The sequence below is a fragment of the Ictidomys tridecemlineatus genome, chromosome 1 (assembly GCF_052094955.1).
Source record: "Ictidomys tridecemlineatus isolate mIctTri1 chromosome 1, mIctTri1.hap1, whole genome shotgun sequence".
NCBI lineage: Eukaryota > Metazoa > Chordata > Mammalia > Rodentia > Sciuridae > Ictidomys > Ictidomys tridecemlineatus.
In genome coordinates, this window is record NC_135477.1 from 209,186,932 (window position 1) to 209,210,180 (window position 23,249).

The 23,249-nt window shown below is 39.3% G+C and overlaps 1 protein-coding gene and 1 pseudogene across 5 annotated transcripts in view; one reads left to right on the forward strand and one right to left on the reverse strand.

Moving 5' to 3' along the window:
* Positions 1-19,160, reverse strand: part of Ocln (occludin) — a 53,512-nt gene extending 34,352 nt beyond the window's left edge. Inside the window, exons 1-3 of one of the 5 annotated variants that reach the window (XM_021722463.3) lie at positions 19,020-19,160; positions 9,229-9,343; positions 3,050-3,731 (exon numbers count right to left, since the gene is read on the reverse strand). In XM_021722463.3, the coding sequence (XP_021578138.1) occupies positions 3,050-3,731; positions 9,229-9,278 (732 nt within the window). In that variant the 5' untranslated portion in view covers positions 9,279-9,343; positions 19,020-19,160. Of the gene's footprint in view, positions 1-3,049; positions 3,732-9,228; positions 9,344-17,106; positions 17,127-18,552; positions 18,732-18,798; positions 18,986-19,019 lie in introns of those variants that run through there. The other 4 variants (XM_021722465.3, XM_005319525.4, XM_021722464.3 and 1 more) reach the window with 4 other exon arrangements.
* LOC101974257 (small ribosomal subunit protein uS15 pseudogene) lies at positions 16,027-16,551 on the forward strand (annotated as a pseudogene).
* Positions 19,161-23,249: the final 4,089 nt, after the last annotated feature.

A 23,249-nucleotide genomic window follows, 5' to 3' on the forward strand; every position in this document is an offset into this window, starting at 1 on the left:
GTTCAGTATTTAAATGCCCCTGGGTTCAATTCCCAGTACCAAAAAGACATGAATCTAATCAAACCATAAATTTGAGCCTTGAATTAAAGGTTCCTTACGTCTGACAGATTCCTGTTTTCAGAGTCTCAAATACGTACTAGAAAGGGCCTTGTGACAAAAAACTTCCTATTCTGGATGGTTCTTTCTGTATCTGTTAACTATATTAAGTGGTGTGCTAGACTGGGAGTCACTTAGGGTTGAGGCAGGTACCAAGTCTCAGTCCTGGATATCTACTAAAGGGTAATAGAGGCTCACCTTTCAGCTACCCATCTGACATCCTTTTTCAAAGAATATAGGTTTCAAATAGAGAGATGGGAATGTGATAAGACAGGCGTACCAATTCCAGAGCTAGGTCTGAATGGCAGCAACAAACATTCAGAAATATTATATTTGCAGAAAAAATATTCAGTCTTCAAAATAAAGATAGTTACTGGAGAAAGTCTAACCCTAAAAGAATGACTCATTCAGGTGAAAGAATGGGAATTCCTAAGACAGTGTAAGGAGGAAAAAAAGAAAACAGAAACAAGAGATGAGTAACTCGGGAAACATTTCAGATGCTAATGTAATTAGGATGATTCATTGTTACTGAACAGCAGGGTTCTCAACCTCACCTGTAAATTTGATCTAGAGAGACTCTGAAAACTACAAAACACTTTAAAAAAAAAAAAAAAACTGAAGGGAATTTATGTAAACGGAGAGACATTCTATGTTCATGGACTGGAAGACTTATCATTATAAAGATGACAAAATTCCCAATGATCAATCTACAAATTCAACATAACTCTTCCAAATCCTAGCAGAATTTTTTGCAGAAACTGATAGAGACTAGTCCTAAAAATTCATATGGTAATGTGAGTGGAACCCAGAATCTAGCCAAAACAATCTTAAAAAATAAAGTCTGGTACTCCCACTTCATGATTTCAAAACTTACTATAAAATTAATGATAAAGTAATCAAAGCAGTGTGGTAGTGGCATAAGGATAGACATATAGATGGACCAAATCAACTAAGACTCCAGAAATAAATGTTCACATCTACAAGGTTTGTTTGTTTGTTTTTCGGTGCTAGGGATGGAAGTAAGGGCCTGTGCCTTCTTGGCAAACTATGCCACTGATCTATATCCCCAGATCATAGGGTAAATTTTTTTTTTTTGACAATTCATGAATAACATTTAATGAAGAAACAGTACTTTAAATAAATACTATGAAAACTGGATAGTGATATGCAAAGAATTTTGAATCCTTTCTTTACATCATTAACTCAAAATGGATCACAGCCCTAATTGTAAGAGTTAATTATACAACTCTGAAAATACAGAAGTTTTTGTGATCTTGAATTAGGCAAATATTCTCAGATATAACATCAAAAGCACAAACAATAGGAAAAAAAACTGAATAAATTAAACCTCATTAAAACTGAAAACTTGGGCTTGAGGATGTAGCCTTATGGCAGAACACTTGCCTAGCATGCACAAGGCCCTGGGTTTAATCCCCAGTACCACAAAACAAAAACAAAAGTTATTATGCAAAAGACACAAAAAAGAAAATGGAAAAAGAATAACAAAATGAGAATATTTACATGTGGATATAAGAGACACATCCAAATATATAAGAATTTTTAGAAGTCCAATGTGGGCTGGGGATGTAGTTCAGTGACAAAGTTCTTGTGTACCATGAGTGAGGCCCAGGGTTCAACTTCAAAAAAAGTCAAATTTAAAAATGAGTAAAGATTCTGAATAGCCATTTCTCCAAAGATCATAAAGAAATGGCCAATTAAGTACATGAAAGATACTCAACAACTTAGCTATCAATGAAATACAAATGAAAACCACAAGGACACCTATTAGTATGGGCTAGAATCAGACAGACTGACAATAACAAGGGTTGGTAAGAAAATGGAGAAATCTGAACCCTTACACCTTTCTGGTGTGAATATAAAATGATGCCACCTCTTTGGAAAAATCTGGTCGTTCCTCAATAGATTAAACAGAATCACCATGTGACTTACTAATTCTACCCTTAGATTTACATCCAACCCAAGAGATATTCAAATACAGGTCACATCAAAATTTGAACACCAATATTCAAAACATTATTTGTATCAGCCAGTGAGAAAAAAGCCTGAATGATTATCAACAAAAAATAAACAGAATGTGACATGTACATATACTGGATTACAATAAAAGGTAATGTAAGACTCATACATGCTAAAAACAAGGCAAACTTTTAAGACATCATGCTAAGTGAAAGAAGGTAATCACAAAAGACCACAAATTGTGAGAATATATTAAATACACAGAAAATAGACAAATTAGAATTAGTGATTGACCAGAAAGGTTAGAAAAATGAAAACTAACTGCTATTGGGTACTAGGGACTTTTATTTATTTATTTTTTAGTTATAAGTGGACACAATATTTTATTTTTATGTGGTACTGAGGATCAAACCCAGTGCCTCAAGCATGCTAGGCAAGTGCTCTACAACACAACCCCAGGAACTCTTTTTGAGATAGTGAAATTATTCTAAAATTGACTGTGGCAATAGTTGCACAATCCTCTGAATAGACTACAAACCAGTGAACTGTTCTTCAAATGGATAGAGTTATACAGTATCTTAATTATATATTAATAATGACACCCAGTATTTCCACCACATTCTGATATAATTAGAAGAAGAGCCTTGGCATCAACTGTTTTGGGGGTGGGGAAGGGCAGGTACTAGGGATTGAACTCAGGGGCGCTTTACCACTGAGCTACATCCCCAATCCTTTTTGTTTTTCATTTTGAGACAAGGTCTTGCTAAGCTGCTGAGGGTCTCACTAAGTTGCTATGGCTGGCCTCCAATTTGTGATCCTCGTGTCTCAGTCTCTAAAGTTGCTGGGATTACAGGCATGCACTACCACACCTGACCAAAGTCAATATTTTTAAAACATTCCCAAAGTGACTATTACATATTTCAAGTTGAAGCCCTTTTACCCAAGTGGATAGGGACAAACAAAACATTATTCATACCTCCTGGGGATCCACCACACAGTAGTGATACAAGTACTGATCCACATAGACTCCAGTAACTGCAGGTGTATAGAACTGGTTGCAGAGGGCATATATTTGTGAACTATATAAAGATCCAGAAGCCTGGGCAGTTGGGTTGACTCCCATTATATAGACAATTGTGGCAATAAACACCAGGATACCGAGGATAGCACTCACTATTATCACAGTCAAGTAATATCCTCTTGTTCTGGATATTTCAGATCTTATAACACTGGTAACAAATATTGCCAATGAGGCAATGAAACAAAAGGCAGCCATGGCCAACAGGAAGCCCTTGGCCGCTCTTGGATCCGTATAGCCTCCTCCATAGCCATAACCGTAGCCATAACCATAGCCATAGCTGCCTCCATAGCCACCAAAGCTACTTCCTCCATAAGGGTAGCCAAAACCACCTCCTAGTAAGCCAGTTCCATAGCCTCTGTCCCAGGCAAGTGTGGAGGCAACACAGGCAAATATAGCAATACACATCACAATAATGAGCATAGACAGAATACGAATCACTCCTGGAGGAGATGTCCATTTGTAGAAATGAAGAATTTCATCTTCTGGGTAAAAAGAATATGCAGGCTGAGAGAGCATTGGCCGAACATGCATTTCTCCACCATATATGTCATTGCTTGGTGCGTAATGATTCGGTTTACTGAAATACATATGAAAAGAACTTTATATTAGCACTTTTTAGTGTAACCACAAAGAATATACAAAGCACTTGGAATAATTTAAACAAACCATTGGTAAATGAAACTATTATGGCCCACTGAATCAGCTGAGAAGGATTCTTAAAAGATTTTTTTTTCCAGTTGTAATTGAACACAATATCTTTATTTATTTATTTTGATGTGGTGCTGAGGATCAAACCTAGTTTCTCATACATGCTATGCAAGCACTCTGAGCTATAACCGCAGGCCCAGTTAAAAGATTCTTGGTTCTAGCCTGAGTTACTAATTCTGCAGTTCTGAGATAAAACAAGTTTCCAGCTGGTACAGATGTTACCAGCCTTGGAAACATACCTGGAGAATGACTACTCTGTATATACTACAGAGCAGAGGATCTCAAAATTTGCTCCATCTTAGGATCACCTAGAAAATGTAAAACTCTCAGATGATGGGCAGGGGATGTAACTCAATCATTTTTGTTCTCATTCTCATATACTAGAGCACTTGCCTAGCAAGTTCAAGGCACTGAGTTCAATACCCAGTACTGCAAGGGAAAAAAAACATCTCAGATGGTACACACCATAAATTGTAATCCCTAGGGTTGAGACCCAGACACTTTTAGAACAATGATATCAACCTTTTTGCCTGTGTGGCACAGGACAGGTGCAATCAAACATAACAACTACACTGGCCTATTCTGGGTAGTTCTTGGCAGCCTCATTCTCCTAGTTAAGAAAAAACATTCAGGGGCTGGGGATGTGGCTCAAGCAGTAGCACGCTCGCCTGGCATGCGTGCGGCCTGGGTTCGATCCTCAGCACCACATACAAACAAAACAAAGATGTTGTATCTGTCAAAAAATAAAATAAATATTAAAAAATTCTCTCTCTCTCTCTCTCAAAAAAAAAAGAAAAGAAAAGAAAAGAGAAAAAAGAAAACACATTCATTCTTTCATTCAGTTAACAACTGTTTACTGGAGCTGTCAGGCTGACTTGTGCTGGGCACTGTTCTGGGCAATGGAATCACAAAACTGAACAGGATACTCTCACTCCATAGTTCAGTGTGTCAAGAGAGTAAGACATTGAGCAAATCACTATACAATCTATAGTTATGGCAAGGGTCACAAAGCAAAGTAACTATGCAGTGAGAGCTCATCAGAGTAATGCCTAAGAGGATCTAGAATCTCTCTTTACACAAAATACTCTGGACATCCCAGTAATTTAACCATAAATAGGCTCACTGTGACAGACACACTAAAGTGTGGCTATACTGAATCTTAAGAACTATAAGCCTGGGAGGCAAAACTCAATTCGACACTGATGTCAGCCTCTTTTGGTTTTAACCATCCCCACAAACCATCTTCTACTCCCCAAAGTAAGACATCTTCCTACCAGCTGCTGCTAACCATGATAATTTGAAAAAAATCTGAGTATATGGGAATGAGAACAAAAATGATATGGCAAAACTAGAGAGGGGCACTGATAAGTTGGTCTTTGAAAATGCCAGGAGAAAAATTCTATAATCCATTCTATTTAGACATTTGGATTGTTTCTGTGTGGGGTATTGTGAACAGGATAGCTCTGAACATCCTTGAATATGTATTCTGGTACAAAAATCACTTATTTTTCTATGGCATATATCCAGGAATACATCTTTGTGCATTTTTAACTTGACTAGACAATGTCAAACTGTTTTCCAACGTGACTGTACTGATTACACTTTCACAAACAGTATAAAAGTTCACAGTAGCACTGCTTATGGTAAACCCAAACTGGAAAAATCCCAAATGTTCACCTACAGTGAAATGAATAAATTGAGATATTTCCATATGATGGAATCCTACAGAGCTGTGCTGTCCAAGAGGGCCTCTACTAGCCTCAAGGGTCTATCAAGCACTTGAGTAATGCTATTCCAAACTAAGAAGTACTATTAGATGTGTAAAATATACAGTGGATTTCAAAGACATAGTACAAAAGAAGAATGTATAGTATCTTATGAATCTTTTGATGCATGTGTGCACTACCGAGGATTGAACCCAGGGGTGCTATACCACTGAACTAAATCCCTAGCCTTGTTTTTCATTTTGAGACAGAATCTCACTAATTTATCCAGACTCGCCTTGAACGTGCAATCCTCCTGACTCAGTCCCACAAGTCACTGGGATTACAGGCATGTGCCACTATGCATGGCTCATGAATAATTTTTTAAAATTTTTTTAGTTATAGATGGACACAAACTTTTATTTGTTTTTATGTGGTGCTGAGAATCAAACCCAGTGCCTCACATGTGCTAGGCCAGCGCTCTACCACTGAGCTATAACCTCAGCCCCTCCTAAATCATTTTTTAATGTCAATCACTTATTTAAACATTTTAAATACACTGGATTAAGGAAAATGTATTATTAAAAGTAATCTTCCCACACACACACTTTTTTTCTGGTACCAAGGATTGAATACAGAGGTGCCTAACCACTGAGACAGGATCTGGCTAAGTTGCTCAGGGCCTTGCTAAATTGCTGAAGCTAGCTTTGAACTTGGGATCCTCCTGCCTCAGTCTTCTGAGTTGCTGGGACTATAGGCATGCACAACCATGCCTAGCTTATTGCATTTTATTTCTATAGTGCTATTATGATGCAAAAAATAATGAACTATGAATATATGCAGCTATGTGAACAAATCTTACAGGTAATGGCTGAAAGAAACAAGAGAGAAAAGAATACAGCATTATTATATTCATGACATTTTAAAATAAGTAAAACTAAACTAACTGTGTGGCATATATTAGGGGTAAAATAATAAAGAAAGTTATTATTTTTCTTTATTGATTTTCAGAATTAATAAGTGAAAAGGAGAAAACCCCAGAAAACATTTGAGGTGTTCTGTTTCTGGACCTGGGTGATGACTGTAGGGATGTTTGCTTGTTTTTATTCATCTTCTCATATATATGTCCTGTGCCTCTTTCCATGTGTATGTTATAGTCCACCACTGTTTGCAAAAGCAACACAAAATAAATATTTGGTAAATGAAGCACTACTCAATTACAATATCCTCCTACATTTATTTATTTACTTACTTATTTACTTACTTACTGTACTGGAGATCAAACCCAGGTCCCCACACATGCTAGGCAAACACATGCTAGATAAGCATTCCACCACTGAGCTACTCTCCAACCCTTCTCCAGTATATATTAAGGACTTCATGATCACAAAAAACTCTCCCTACCATGTTCAAGTTCAAGGAACTGGAAAACAACCCACATGTGATATCGTGAAATATATATATTTGGTTCTATTCCTTGTTTCCTGGCATACGACTCCTAATTCCTTAGAATTTACAAAATAATAAGTGTTTTTTGTATGCTAATGAGATGACGCATGGCTGACAGCTCCTAGGTAGCTGTCAGGGTCAGGGCTGGTCACATTAAAACAGAGGCATGATTGTATGTTGTATTTTTTACCCCACTCCCTACCAGTAGGGAAGGAAAAAGGGGCTGAAGGTTAAACTAATCATCAATGGCAATGACTTAATCAATTGAGCCCACACAATGAAGCCTCCATAAAAATCCAAAAGGACTGAGTTCAGAGAGCTCCCAGAAGCTGAACATGTGGGAGTTTCTGAAGGAGACATGCCTGGAGAGGTAGTGAAAGCATCATACCCTCTCCCATAATTCACCCTATGTATCTGTTTATCTGGTGTTCACTAGTAAGAGTAAGGGTTTCCCCGAGTTCTTCGAGTCACTCAAGTAAATTAATCAAACCCAAGGAGGGGGTTGTGGGAACCCCATGTGATAGCAGGTCAGTCAGACCATAGGCCATTAAGTGTGCCTAAGACACATCAGAAGTGGGAGGCAGTATACTAGGACTGTGCCCTCAATCTGTAATCTATGCTATCTCCAAGTAGATAGGTTCAGAGCTGAATTGGGAGAACACCCAGCTGGTGCCTACAGCTGATGCTAGTGAGGAACAATCCCCACACATTTTGATGACTAGAGGTCATACAGGCATTCTCTAATGATTTTGTTGTAAGAGTACAAGAGAAATGTGTTTTTTCCTGTTATCAGAATTAAAGCTACAACTACTTTTAAAAAGAAATTCCTATCCATGTTTGATGTCAAATTTAAAATATAATCCACTGATAAATCCCCAAATGACCAAGGACCCAAGAACCCTCAAATTGACTTGTTTTATATAAAGGCAGGAATCATTTTTAAAGTTTACAATATGGAAAACATTATGCTAAGTGAGGAAGCCAGTTACAAGAGGTCATTTATCATATGATTCCAGTTACATGAAATATCCAGAGTAGACAAATACAGAGACAAAAAGTAGGTGGTGGTTGCATAGGACTGGGGTACGGGAAGTGTGAGCTAACAGGAAGGTTTGGAAGATGATAAAATGTTCTAAAATTAATTGTGGTGATTGTTGTTTAAGTTTATGAATATACTAAAAACCAGTGAGCTGTCTATTCTAAATTGGCAAATTCTATGGTGCATGAGTTATATCTCAATAAATCTGTTATTTTAAAAATTGCAATATGTTCCCAATAGCCATTTAAATAGTTGTTAATATTGAAGTTTCATATCATGTGTAAAAAACAAAAAGGAATAAATATACACACAAATATAAACCTAGACAATCCTGAGGCAAACATTAAAAATGGGTGTTAGGAGCCAGGTGTGGTGGTATACATCTGTAATTGCAGCTACTGAGAAGGCTAAGGCAGGAGGATCACAAGTTTGAGGCCATCAAGGGCAACTTAGCAAAACTCTTTTCTCAAAATTTAAAAATTCAGTGATAGAGCACCCCTGGGTTCAACCCTCATACCCCCCCCCCCCGAAAAAAAAGAAAGAAAGAAAGAATTAAGGAGGAAGAAAAAAATGGGTGACAGTAGTTGCTTCTAGAGAGAAAAGCTGTCATGCTAGAACTTAAGATTAAAAGAGAAATATACTTTTCACTCTGTGTTCCTGGTACAGTTTATTTATTTATTTATTTATTTATTTATTTATTTATTTATTTATTTTTAGTTATAGGTAGACACAATATCTTTATTTTTTTTTTTAATGTGGTGCTGAGGATTGAACCCAGTGCCTCAAGTATGTGTGGCAAGTGCTCTCCCTCTGAGCCACAATCCCCGCCCTATAGTTTAATACAAGTGCACATATTGTTTAATTTTTAAGAACATTTAATATCCACGTGTCATTCCAGTAATCCCAGTGACTCAGGAGGCTGAGGGAGGAGCATCATAAATTCAAAGCTAGCCTCAGCAACTTAGCAAGGCCCTAAGCAACTTACTGAGACCTTGTCTCAAAATGAAAAATAAAAAGGGCTGGGGATGTGGCTCAGTGGTTAAGCACTCCTGGGTTCAATCCCCGGTATCAAAAAAAAAAAGAACATTTAATAGATCAAAGTTTCAACATACACATTTTTTTTCACATGTGTCAGACCTTACTAAAACGAAAAATCTAAAAAATTATTTACTTACAATTCATCAGGTCTATAAGGAGGCGGACTTTCAAAAGGCCTGGATGACATGGCTGATGTCACTGGTCACCTGCTTTAGGATGAGCAATTCCCTGTAGCTCCCAAGATCAGCCAATCTAAACAATGACAATAGGGCAATGTCATTACTATTGAGGTTAGTTTTCCTGCATCATGAAGAAAACCTGACTCCAACCCCAAGCAACCATTCATGCTACACTGCCACTTTTACACTATGTAATCACTGAGTATAAGAACTATTTGCCCTGGTATTCCTCATAGCATTATGCTCTGCACATCCAAAGGACACAAGCATCCTTAAATCCCAAGTTCTATTACAGTAATGAAAATTTCATAAATTAGCCTTTTATAGCATAAGTGAAAATATTTTTAAAGTAGTCACCTCAAAGAACAAGGAACTGTAAAGAAAATTTCTCAAAAGTAAATTATTTCATATTACTTTTGAAAGCTTATTAAAACAAATGTATATGAAAGTACACATAGTCTAGCCCCTCAGTGTAAACTAAAGCATAATCTAATTGATTAAAAAGTTTGCCTTTAGCTGGGTGTGGCAGTGCAGGCCTGTAATCTCAGCCATTCAAGAGCGTAAGGCCAGCCTGATCAATTTATCAAGACCCCATCTTGTTGGGTGTAGTGGTGCATGCCTATAATCCCAGCAACTCAGGAGGTTAAGGCAGGAGAATCTCAAGTTCAAGACCAGCCTTAGCAATTTAGCAAGGCCCTAAACAACTTAGCTAGACCTTGTCTCAAAATATAAAAAATAAAATAAAATAAAATGGGCTGCGCATGTGGCTCAGTGATAGAGCACCCCTGAATTCAACCCCCAATACCATTAAAAAAAAAAAAAAAAAAGTCTTTTTCTAAGAAAAAAGCAGAAAGATTGTTCTAAAACTCCTCAGAGCACAAATCCCTAAACATCTGCAAGGAATTTCACTCAATCAACACATATTTATTAAGTGCCTAAATATAGAGAGAAGACTGTGAAAGTTAAGTTTGGGACACGGTTCTCCTTAAGTCACACACACAAAATAGTCATCACTTCAGGAATTATTCAGGGCTGAAATACATGATAAGATACAGTACAGGTATAAATATAAAATACTTAAAGATCCAGAAAATGGGATCCTGGAAAGAAGGAAGGATACCAAGCCTGGGTAGATACTGACATGACTGTGGATGGTTTTGTAGAAGAGAAGAAACCAGGTGGGAACATGTTAGCATGATTAACCTCTTAAAACAAGGCTATGGTGAGAAAAAGGACTCAAAGTCTGATAGGAGTTTGCCACCTCATTCAAGTAGGAAATAGGGAGCCCATTCAAGATTCTCTTCAGAGGAGATATGAATAAGTTAGAACAAAGAGGCCACAGTTAAAAGGAGCACCTGGACCAGCTATAGCAAACCCAGGAAAGGTAATGAAGGACTTAGGAGCTAAGAGAGGAAGAAAACAAACATATCACATAAGTACCAATGTTCCAGGCACTGTACATAAAATTCTCATTTCACCCTTAAAACAACCCTGACTAGCCACTTTACATATAGATGCAGAAAGGGTCAGAAAGAGATGTGAAGTAATTATGCTAAAGTCCAGAGGAAGGCAGTGAGTCATTTAGATGTGACTTGAACCCACAAGATCTCATGAGCTTTCCACTACCACAGCATTTAAAAATGAGTTCCATTTGTGATATGCTAACTTTTGGGTGGTGTAGACAATTGGTAGTATGTCCATGAGGCAGTAAGACTAGATATCTTCTGCCTAGGTCCCAGGTGAATCCATGGGCACTAAGAGCTGTCCTGGAAAGACTAGCTACTCTTACCTTAATGTGATGAGGTAAACACACAATCCCCAAATCCAAAAAGCTTGAGGTTTCTTTTAGAAAATCCAGTGCTGCAAACCCCAGAAGGTATACAGCACATTAGCTATAGCACTTCATGCCTCTCAGGTATAAGCAGTAAGTTATATTCCTTAATATAACAGCAATAAATTCTTTCCAGGAGGCAGGACACGGTGACTCAGACCTGTAATCCCAGTGATTTGGGGAGGCTGAGGCAGGAGGATTGCAAGTTCAAAGCCAGCCTCAGCAACTTAATGAGGCCCTAAGAAACTTAGTGAGACCCTGTCTCTAAATAAAACATTTTAAAAAGGACAGGGAGGACTGAGGATATGTGCTTAAACATCCCTGGGTTTAATCCCAGGTACCAAAAAAAAAAAAAAAAAAGTTATTTCCAGGGGACACCAGTAATTACGGAATAGGGAATTCTGAGACCCATCAGAAGGTAAATTCCATGAGCAGGAATTTTTGCCTGTTTCATTGATTAAAACATGACTAATATTTGTTGAATGTTTAATGAGTCAGAATGGACCATGGACATTTTTAACCTGCAAAGCTTCTTGTGCTTTCAAGATTGAAAATAATAAGTATCAGATCAAATGAATTTTCTAAGGCATTATCCTCAAATGACACTTGAGCAAGATCTATACTCTGAGTATATTAAAGTATAATATTTTTTCCTTTTCAAATAAAGTATGTGCAATTGTACATGACTTTATTGGGAAGAACAAATCAATTCAAATTCTTTAAGCACTGTTTTTTAGAATCCATAACAATAGCAGGGTATGATGCTGCACACCTGTAATCCCAGCAATTCGGGAAGCTGAGGCAGGAGGATCACAATTTAAAACCCAGGGGTGTTTAACCACAGAGCCATATCTTGGATTTAATTCCCAATATCAAAAACAAAAAACAACTCCACTTTCCTAAAGTACAACATATAGAAAAATATACAAACCATATGTAACACCCAAATAAATTTCTTCATATTCTAATGGTGAACATACACATATAATTGAGTATTAGGCCAAAATATTATGGTGCTATGAAAGGTAAAAGTCTAATTTTCTTCCCAATTAATGTTCAGAAAAAGGACTTTATAAAAAAAAAACTAAATTTAAACATTAAATATGGTAGCCTATTTTAGAAGCTGAATGTAAAACAGTAAATACTGACCTTAGATGAATCTTATCCCTTCTATACCTACAACTCAGTCATTCAAGACTATTCCCCAAATTCCAGGCTCAGTGGTAGGTAGATTTTGAAAATTCTAAATTAATTCAGATTAAGCTGAAGTTGTCAGAAATTCAAACAAAATTCCTTTTCAAATCGCTATTTCCTGGATTCAGAGTTTAGTCGTCATGTCTCCTCTAATAACAGAGATTTTAGGTTGTGAAACAAATAATTTTAGAAAGCTCATTAAGAACAAATCATGCCACACCTTTGTTTCTTTTTTGGAGGTTACCAGACTAGCAGATGAAGGAAACACAGAGAGAGAAAGAATCCTGGGAATCTTGAATACATGCTTGTGTATTGGACAGATTCCCAAGGGGCTAAATAATAGCATCTACTTAGTACAAAAGAATGGGCCATTTATGCTTACCTGGAGGGAGGTCTATAGTGGTGACCAGACAAGGTCAGCCAGACAAGCTTATTCAGATTTGCAGCTGATCAAACACTGAACAGGAATAACTAACCCACTGATTAGAGACCCATCAACATTGAGCAACATCTCCATAAAGTCAGAGTTGTAGCAAACTTAGTTGTTTTAACAGCCCCTATTTACTGGTTCACAACCTGATAAGTTCCTTATCTTCTTTGAGCTTCAGGGACCTACCTCCTCTGTCAAAGTGGGTCATAATCCTGACCATTGGGCTAGGATAAGTAAGATAAGGTATTAAAGAAAAGGAGCAAATGCATTCATAGTAAGGCGGTTATTCTTCAAGTGAGAAACTTAAGGGTTTAGGCAGTAGGTATTTGGAGGCATGAATACTAATACAAAAAGGGAAATTCAGGGCTGGGGTTATAGTTCAATGGCAAAATGCTTGCTAACATGTGCAGGGCCCTGGGTTTGATTCCCAATGTCACCAAAAACAGTGTTGGAAGTGTAGCTCAGTGATACAGTGCTTGTCTAGGACATGTAAGGTCCTGAATTCCATCCCCAGCACCAAAAACAAAGCAAACTCAATTCAAAAAAATCAAGACTGTAATACAGGATAAAGGGGACCTGGCTTAACAGATGTTCATTTGAAAAGTGCATTTCCTTAGTGAACACTACAACAAAAGTTACAAAATTATCCTGAACTTTAGGAGCACTCACAGAAATAATGCTCAGATCTAGGAATGCTACAGTTATTAAATAAAACAAACAAAAGTTGTAAACTAGGTAACTCTCCAGGAGGATAACTAAGATTGTTAAGAATCTTTTAAAAATGTATAATTTTAAAAAATAAAACATATCTGACTGGAAATAATTAGAAAAACAGGATGTTTGGCCTGGAGAACTTGACATTAGAAGAATCACTCTGGCAGCCCTGAAATATCTTAAGAGCTGTCTTTGTAGTTCTAGAAATGGTTAAAAACAAAAACAAGCCAAAACCACAGGGGCAGATTTCTTTTCAACCTTAGGAAGTCTCTCTTTCACCCTGACTCCATCCCTCTTCCAAGAATAACAAATAATGATTTACATTCATGCCACGTATGCAAAACATGTTATTTGGTGTTATTTTTTGGAGACTAACCTGGGTTGGGGGGGGGTGGTGTCTCTTACAAGGCAAAGTCTGCAACTGTGGTTTACAGAAACAGCTAAAGGAGAAGAATTCCAGCATAGCAACACTAGGTATGTATTGAGTGAAGGAAAAAATAAAACAAGTGAAAAGGCCACTGGACTTGCCCACTTGCCCAATGATCACCTCTACTAAAGTGTCTAGATTGTGAAAGAGACAAAAATGAGAAAGCTATTTTAGAGGCAGGGGCAAAAAAGCAAGCCAAGAGGGCTGAGGCTGTGGCTCAGAGCACTTGCCTTGCATGTGTGAGGCACTGGATTCCATTCTCAGCACCACATATAAATAAATGAATAAAATAAAGGTCCATCAATGTCTAAAAAAAAAAGTTCAAAAATTAATTAATTAAAGGTATTATGTCTATCTACAACTAAAAAATAAAAAAAGCAAGAGAAGAGCTGGGTGCAGTGGTGCACCTGTAATCCCAAACTACTCAGGAGGATGAATCACAAGTTTGAGGCCAGGTTGGGCAATTTTTTGAGACCCTGTCTCAAAACAAAAATTTTAAAAATGGCTGGGGATGTAGTTTAGTGATAAAGTGAGCCACTTGCGGGGGGAGGAAGGTAGTCTCAAAATGCTATGCCCTCAAATTATTCTTTAAAGAAAACTATCTAAAGATCAGGGTAATGGGTTCAATTCTCAGCATCGCATATAAATAAATAAAAAAGCTTAAATTGGGCAGGGCACAGTGCACACACGGGTAATCCCAGGGACTCAGGAGGCTAAGCCAGTCTCAACAATTTAGCAAAAGCCTCAGCAACTCAGGGAGACCCTGTGTCTGAGGTTAGGAGGGAGGAACTAAGAAGGAACTGTAGCTCAGTGGTAAAATACCTCTGAGTTCAATTCTCAGTACAAAAAAAAAAAAAAATTAAATTGTACCTGATGTTAAATGACTCTAAATGATTCTATCTGGATTATAAGATATCATTAACAAATTGTCTTTTAAAAAATGTGAAATCTGGGCTGGGGATGTGGCTTAAGTAGTGTACTCCCCTGGCATGTGTGAGGCACTGGGTTCAATCTTTGGCATCACGTAAAAATAAAATATTGTGTCCACCTAAAACTAAAAATAAATATTTTTTTAAAAAATGTGAAATCTGGCTGATTTTGAAATAGCCTAGCTTTGTGTCAGAACTGCATTTTTAATAAGGTTTCCAAGGTGATTCTTTAAAAAAACCCACATATTTTAAGACTCCGCCTAGAATGAAGGAGTCAATCGAGGAGGGCATTGATCTTGCAAGTTCCTGTCTAGACAGCTCTCATATTCAAGTCTCAGTTCAAATGTAACCTCAGAAATGCTGTCCAGGTCACACCAAACTTGCTTTATATTTAGCCTAAATTTTCCCCCACACCTAAAACCATTATTTATTATCTCCCTCCATCTCTGTCTGCCTCCTTCTATTGCCACCATCTCCACCTCCCTGGAACACAAAGTGAGACAGATATGAGTCTCACAAGCACTTGTGAGACTCATATCTGTCTTGACCATCACTTATCCCTGATTTGTAGGACTAGTTTCTAGCACAAAGAAGTGCTCAGTCAAAATTTGATTAATAAAATCGATAGTCCAGAATTTTCAACCCACCAATAATGCCTTGAAATTCTTCCTTCATAAATCTAATAACCTAATAAATACATTTTATCAAATTCAGGTCAGTTAAAGTAGTTAAGTGCTTACTTTCTGAGCAAAGAAAGGGGATAAAAGGACACACAACAGGATGGGTACCACCTGGGAACAAGGCAGAATCCCAGTACCCATTCCAACCTATTAATCAGAATATGTACTTCAGTAAAATCCCTAAGTGATTAGCACCACCGTCAATGGTAGAAGCACTAATCCAAGTAGTTTGGCAGGCTGAGGCAGTAGGATCAAGAGTTCAAAGCCAGGGCTGGGGATGTGGCTCAAGCAGTATCGTGCTCGCCTGGCATGCATGCGGCCCAGGGGCTCAATCCTCAGCACCATATACAAACAAAGATGTTGTGTCCGCCGAAAACTAAAAAAATAAATATTAAAAAATTCTCTCTCTCTTTAAAAAAAAAAAAAAGTCAAAGCCAGCCACAGTAATTTAGTAAGGCCCTAAACAACTTAGTGAAACCCTGTCTCAAAATAAAAAATTAGGTTTTTTGCTGCCTGACTGCTGCCATCATGGGTAGTATGTATGCTCCAGGATGCTCCCAGCATGCATGCTGTCCCAGTCAGCTCTGCCCTTTCACCCCAGCACCCCCACCTGATTGAGGTTGCCATCTAATGATGTGAAGGAGCAGATTTACAAACTGTCCAAAAAGGGTCTGACTCCCCTATAAATCGAGGAGATTCTGAGGGACTCACAAACATGAGTGTTACACAAGTACGTTTTGTGACTGGCAATAAAATCTTTGAGAATCATTAAATCCAAAGGACTTGCTCCTGATGTTCCTGAGGATCTCTACCATGTAATTAAGAAAGCAGTTGCTGTTCAAAAGCATCTTGAGAGGAACAGAAAGAATAAGAATGCTAAATTCCACCTAATTCTGATAGAGCCAAATTCACCGATTGGCTCGATATTATAAGACCAAGCAGGTTCTTCCCCTAAATTGGAAATATGAGTCATCCACAGCATCTGCCCTGATGGCATAAATGTGTATACGTACTCAAGCAATAAAAGTATTAAAATAATAAATAGAGCTGGGTATGTGTTTCAGTGGTTAAGTACCCCCCCCCAAAAAATGTAGTAGTATTAGGTAACAGCTGGAAGCCCAGAGCCTGAAACAAAATTACAACAAAAACCTGCATAGTTTTTTTACTCTAATACTTCCATTAACAGTAATTTTCCCAGAGGCTGGGGAGGCTGAGACAGAAAGATTGAGAGTTCAAAGGCAACCTCAGCAAAAGTGAGGCACTGTCTCTAAATAAAATACAAAATAGGGCTGGTTGTGTTTTTCAGTGGTTGAGTTCATCCCCTTACCCAAAAAACAGTTATTTGGAAGGAAATAATCTTCTAAATATTCTAATCAAGTAAGCCTTAAAATGCAACTGGAAAAAGATATCCCTCTGGGAGGTCCCTGGAAAGGTCAAAGATACCCTTTATATGGTTAAAAACAACTCTTCCCTCCCTGGACCTCTTGCTGGGAATCTAACCCAAGGCTCACGTATGCTGGGGAAAACACTCTACCACTGAGCTATACACCCAGCCCTAAAAGTAATCTTTCATCATACTGAAAATGCAGTAAGTCCAAAATTATCTTTAGAAGAAAGTATAAGAAATTTACCTTTACATGAAACAGGATGCAGAAAACTTAAACCGGGCCATAGGGATGGACTAGTCAACAGTAGTCAATTCTAAAAATACCTTCCCTGATTAGCTGAAGCAGTTTTCAAAGCAGCCCATTTGTAACATGTTTCCTCTACAAAAGTTTACCTCCTTTAAAATGCAGTTCTAATGGGATCTGCCTTTAGTACACAGACTCACAGAGAGGCACTACCTCTTCCCTAATTAGCCTGAAACCTACCTTAAGGTAAAGAACCCACGTCACCTACCACGCTATCCTCTCCTTCGCTTAACAAAAGAAACACCTAATTAAGTAAATGCAAACACCCGCCCCCCCAAAAAAGCGCCACTTTCTTGAAGAAAAACCTATTCGTGTGCCTCCACTATTTAAATGCCTATTTTGAAACATCAGAGGGAGAAAATAAAGATTCCTAAGTACCACACGAAGGAACTATTGTTTTACACTTGGACAAATGTAGTTTGAGAAACCTACTTCTGTCTAGAAAAAAACTAGCTTTCACCTTCAGCAGGATCACAAGCAGTCCTTACTGGAAGTATTTCTCTTTTCCAGGGATCCCAATAATACACCTGTTGTGCGTGAGGGCCACACATTAACCTGCCTGGAAGGTTGCCTTCTCCCCGCCCTAGATAATTCCCCAGGTGGGCAGTGCGCCCAGTGGGTCCTGGGCTAGCCTGCGGATCCCGCGGCTTCTCCTCGGGTTCAGGGGCTCAAGGTTGCGCCCAGAGTCAAGATGCAGAGGCCATTTTGGCCCCCCTATCCACTTGCTCTCAGTATACTTCCTCCGACGAAGGCAACAAGTCACTGGCCGTGCCCTGCCTAAGAAGGTCTTGCAAGTCTGCGGCCGGCCTCGGGTCCCCGCGATCGTGCGCCCTGCGGAACTCAGGAGCTGCCGGCCCAGTGAGTGCTCGTCCAGCAGGTACTGCCCCGGGGCAGATCTGCCCACCTGGCAGCAGCCTTCTGGTCACGGTGAGAATCTAAAGCTCGAGTAGCTTCCCTCGAAGTCCAGCCTCACTCTAAATTAACTCCCCGCCCCATCCCCCGGCTTAAAATCGACACGGGTTCACCCAACTCCCACTAAGTGGATTCAAAACAGCCGGTGTGACCCACACCTTGACTCCAGGAATATTTCAGAGTAAACCCAGCCACCCGCTCTCCCCGGGATACCCCAAGGGATGGAGTGGGGCGGAAATATTGTAAGGTCCCGGGGATCTAAGCCGGCAGGGTCATCAAGTGACCCACTCACTCCCGCTCCCCCGCTTAGGACCCCGAGGAGCAGGGCGCCGAGCGCCTCTGAGGACCTCGCAGAACTGCAGCACCCAGAGCTGAGCGCAGCATTCTCGTAGTTCGCGAATCTCCCGTTTCCATAAAAGCGGAAAGTTGCTTGGGCACTGGTAACTTCAAGCCTTTCAGGCGAATAAGACTGACCTGCCGCTCCAAGTCGCCCCTCGTCCGGGGAAACAGTCTCCCAAGTTCCCTGGCGCCGCTTTCTTTGCCGACCCGAGCCTCTCAGATTCCCGCGAGCCCCAGCCCAAGGCGAAACCACCACCGAAACCAGAGCCAAGCGTCCTCCCCAGATCCTTCTCTACCAGCCCAAGGCACCGAGACTCCCTCGCGGGGACCCTAGGCAGCACCGCGAGCCCCTGGCGCCACACCCAACTCTCACCCACTCACCGCAGCCAGGCCCGACCCACATCGGGCCGCAGGAGCCGAGAAGCGCTCACCTGGCGGGAACACCTGACTCCAAGTGGGCAGCCAGCAGGCAGCCAGAGACCGAGCGGGGGACTCAGCCTTCCTCCCCCTTCCCCTCACGCCAGTCGCCCGGCCCCGGGGCATGCGCACCAACGCCAGGCGGGTGTGCCGGAGGCCCGCACCCCTGAGCCCGCGCGTCCCACCTGCTGCGTCCTCGGCGAGCTAGCTCCACAGCTCTCGAGTCGGCTTTCCCCGGACTCCAGCTCCTCCGCCCGAGGAAGGAGGGAGTGGGAGGTGGACGCTATCGAGAAGGTGTGGTGTGGCCGGCCTCCTCCCTCCTTGACCCATTCACCTGAAACTCGGATAGGAGGGGGAAGGGAGCGGTGGAGGAGGAGGCGGGAGGGCCAGGCCGGTCTCCGCACACCCTTGCAGCACGCAGAGTTAAAGGAACAGCGTCGAGTTTTAGTCGAGTTTTAGTCCGAAGGAGTGGGGGCGGAGAAGGGGTTCCAGGCAAGGAGTAGTCCTGGCACACTTGGGGGCGTTCTCTGAGCTCCGCCTGCTGCTGATAGACGGTGGAGTGTTTGTCGGGAAGACGGGTTGTAAGGTCTGGAGGCGGCTGTTTTCCTACTGAAAGAGGGTCCTAGGGTGCCCAGCACTTTGACCAGAAAGGCAAGTCCTCGAACTTAACTGCTCCCAAAATCTAATTAAACGTTACTTAGAAAATAGTAGACAAATGCGTCGCTCCAGCGAAAGAACGAATTTTTCTCGAAAACTTTGCATTAATTTAGGTCCGATTCTTGAACCTGTGAGTTTAAAAAAGGAACATTACTCAGAGTGGTTGAAATGAAGGAGAATTACTGTATATATTGGTGTCAGTGAATCCTCAATTAAACAGGAACAAAGGGCATATGGCATTTTACATATCACCAGGTCAAGAGCCTCTTCCCCACCCCCGCCCCGAATATAATTGTGGTGTGACTGAAGGTCTAAAGGGGATTTAAACTATTGCAATATTTTTTGGCTGAAATAATAATAAAATCTTAGTTCTGTTTGCTAAGTTCTTTGTCTTAGTCATAATGTATACTTAATGATGTGGACTTTAACATATATATGTATGCTGTATTTTTCTTAAAATTGTGCTCCCGTCTATAGTAATTTTAGTTCTTGCAAACTGAATTACTTCAAATTTGCATTGAAGACTAGAATTTCAATTTCTTAAATCCTCCTTCTTTTTGTCTTCCAATCTGGAATGTCAGCATTGCTAATAAATTTCTTTCCAATCCCACCCACTTCTCTGTCTTTAAGTGGTTAAAACTGTGACTCTCCCATACATTAGCTCTTAAGGCTTAAGGCACAATTCAATACTTCAGGAAGTAAGAGCATTATATAAATGCAAAATATTTTAACAGCCTACATAGATAACTAATCTAATTGGTTTCTTTTTTTCACAAAGTCATTGCTACAATTACTTCAATATTACTGTGTAGTGTTTTGAATGATGCAGCTTAAATTGATATTAACCCTGGGGAAGTCAGGTTAATCCTCTTAATATTTGTTGTCAGATTATTGAAATCTCCAAACATTCCAACTTGGTTTATAATTAAACTAGGGAACATTTCCTAATACTCTCAGATTGGTAAGCACATGTCTATTGTTTTATAATGTTTTTGTTGTTATAGTAGTGGGGATTGAACTTTCGAGTTCTTGGCAAGGACTCTACTACTAGCTGTGTCCCCAACCTTTTATTTTTATTTTTTTAAATTTTTTTGTAATTTGAGACAGGGTCTCCCTGAATTGTTAGGGCTTTGCTAAATTGCCAAGGCTAGCCTCAAACTTGCCATCCTCCTTCCTGAAACTTCACAGTCACTGGAATTACAGGAGTGTACCACCATGCCTGGCAGTTTTTTCACTTTCAAAGAAATATAGAGGCTGGGGCTATAGCTCAGTGGCAGAGCACTTGCTTTACACATGTGAGGCACTGGTTGGTCCTCAGCACCACATAAAAATAAGCAAAATAAAGGCATGCTGTCAATCTACAACTACAAAAAAAGTAAAAAAAAAAAAAAAAGAAAAGAAAAGAAAGAAAGAAAAATATAGGTGCTAGAGTGTAGCAGAGTGGTAGTGTTGTTTAATATGGGTTCAACCCCCAGCCACATATATGTGTGTGTGTGTGTGTGTGTGTGTGTGTATATAATTTTTTTTTTTTTTTACATACCAAAAAGTTCACCCTTTTAAAGTTTACAGCATCTGGATGTGGTGGCGCACTCCTATAATCTCAGTAACTAGGAAAACTGAGGCAGGAAGATTGAAAATTCAAGGCCAGCTTCAGTAATTTAGTAAGACCCTTTCTTAAAATAACTAATGAAAAGGGCTGGGGATATGGCTCAGTGGTAAAGTGTCTCTGGGTTCAACTCCCAGGAATGAGAGAGAGATAAAGAGCTACATACAGGGCTGGGGATGTGGCTCAAGCGGTAACGAGCTCGCCTGGCATGCGTTCTGCCCGGGTTCTATCCTCAGCACCACATACAAACAAAGATGTTGTGTCTGCTGAAAACTAAAAAAAATAAAATAAATATTTAAAAAATTCTCTCTCTCTCTCTCTCTCTCTCTCTCTCTCTCTCTTTAAAAAAAAAAAAAGAGCTACATACAATTCAGTGGCTTTTATATATTCACAAGATTTTATATCCCATCACTACTATGCTCTAGTTACAGAACATTCTCATCACTAAAAAAAAGAAAGAAACCAATATCCAATAGTAGCCACTCCCCATTTCCTCATCTTCCCCATCAGCTCCTGTCAACCACTAGTATACTTTCAGTCTCTATTGATTTGCCTATTCTGGATATGTTATATGCATGAGTAATATAATATAAGACCTTTGTGTCTGGCCACTTTCATTTAGCAAATGGTTCTCCAGTTTCATCCATGATGTAGCACACATCAGTGCTTCACTCCTTTTATAATTGAATGACATTCCATTCATGGATATAGCACTTTTTTAATTCATTCATCAGTTGATGGCAATGGGAGTTGTTTCTCTTTGGGGCTGTTATGAACATTCATATACAAGTTTTATGTGGACCTGTTTTCAATTCTATTGAATAAATTAATTTTTAAACTCAACTTTTTATCATTTTAATAGAGTTACATGCATGCCAGATTAATTTTCTTATTACCACACTAAACCTAAGTTCAAAGACACATGGTACTGGGGGGAAGGTTAGTTCTTACATTTACTTGACTTTCTAAATCATTCATTCAACAACTTTCTTTCTTCCCTTTTTTCTTCTTCTTTTTGTGGTACTGGAATTTTAACCCAGTGGATTAATCACCTGGTGTTCCATCAGTGAGTTACACCCCCAGCTCTTTTTTATTTTTATTTTGAGACAGAGTCTTACCACGTTGCCACAACTGACCTCAAATTTGTGATCCTTCTGGGCTGGGGCTGTAGCTCAGTGTCAGAGGGCTTGCCTGACACATGTGAGGCACTGGGTTCAATCCTTACTGCCACATAAAAATAAATAAAATAAAGGCATGTTTAAAAAAAAATGTGATCCTTTTACTCAGTTTCCCTAGTCACTGGGATTACAGGTGTGTGCCACTGTGCCTAACTCTGTTTTCCTTTCTTTTTCAGTACTGGGAACCCAGTACTAAAACCCAGGGCCCTGCACATGGTAAGGACGTGTTTTACCACTAGCTGTACCACCAGCTAAATATTTTCTAAGTGCTTACTTTCTGCATAGTAGTGAACAAAAAACAAAAACCCTTAGTAGTGAACAAAAAACAAAACCCCTTATTTTAGTGAAACTTACTTTCTAATTACTGCTGAATTCATGCATATGGAATAATAGAATTTAAGTTGAACTATATAAAATTTGCAAAGGTTGATCTTTTTTATTTTTAAAAAGACAACTTTATATGGCAACTAAATTTTTTTAAGGGTAATTTTGTTTGGTGTTTCCATTTATACTAACTGAAATAATATTTTATAATTTTATAAAAAGGACATGAATTGAAGGCTGGGGCTATAGCTCAGAGGTAAAGCACTTGCCTTGCATATGTGAGGCACTGGGTTCGATCCTCAGCACCACATAAAAATAAAATAAATAAAGATATTGTGTGTTCATCTACAACTAAAATATATATATATTTTAAAAAGGGCATGAGTTGATAAAGTATAAGACTTCTAATGTCTATTTTTCCATTTTATGAATGTTACTGAACAATTTGGTACTATGCCTTCAGCATAGCCCCGCTAACACTATAACTCATGATTCAGAACTTCACATAATCTAAATGGTCCCATTCATAAATTACTCATCTGGAAATATTTTACATAAGCAAAAATGAACCTGTTTAAGTGATCTGTAAGAGGCAGGGAAACTAAATTTCTGTTGAAATATTGTATATCATTTTTTTATTTCAATTCAGA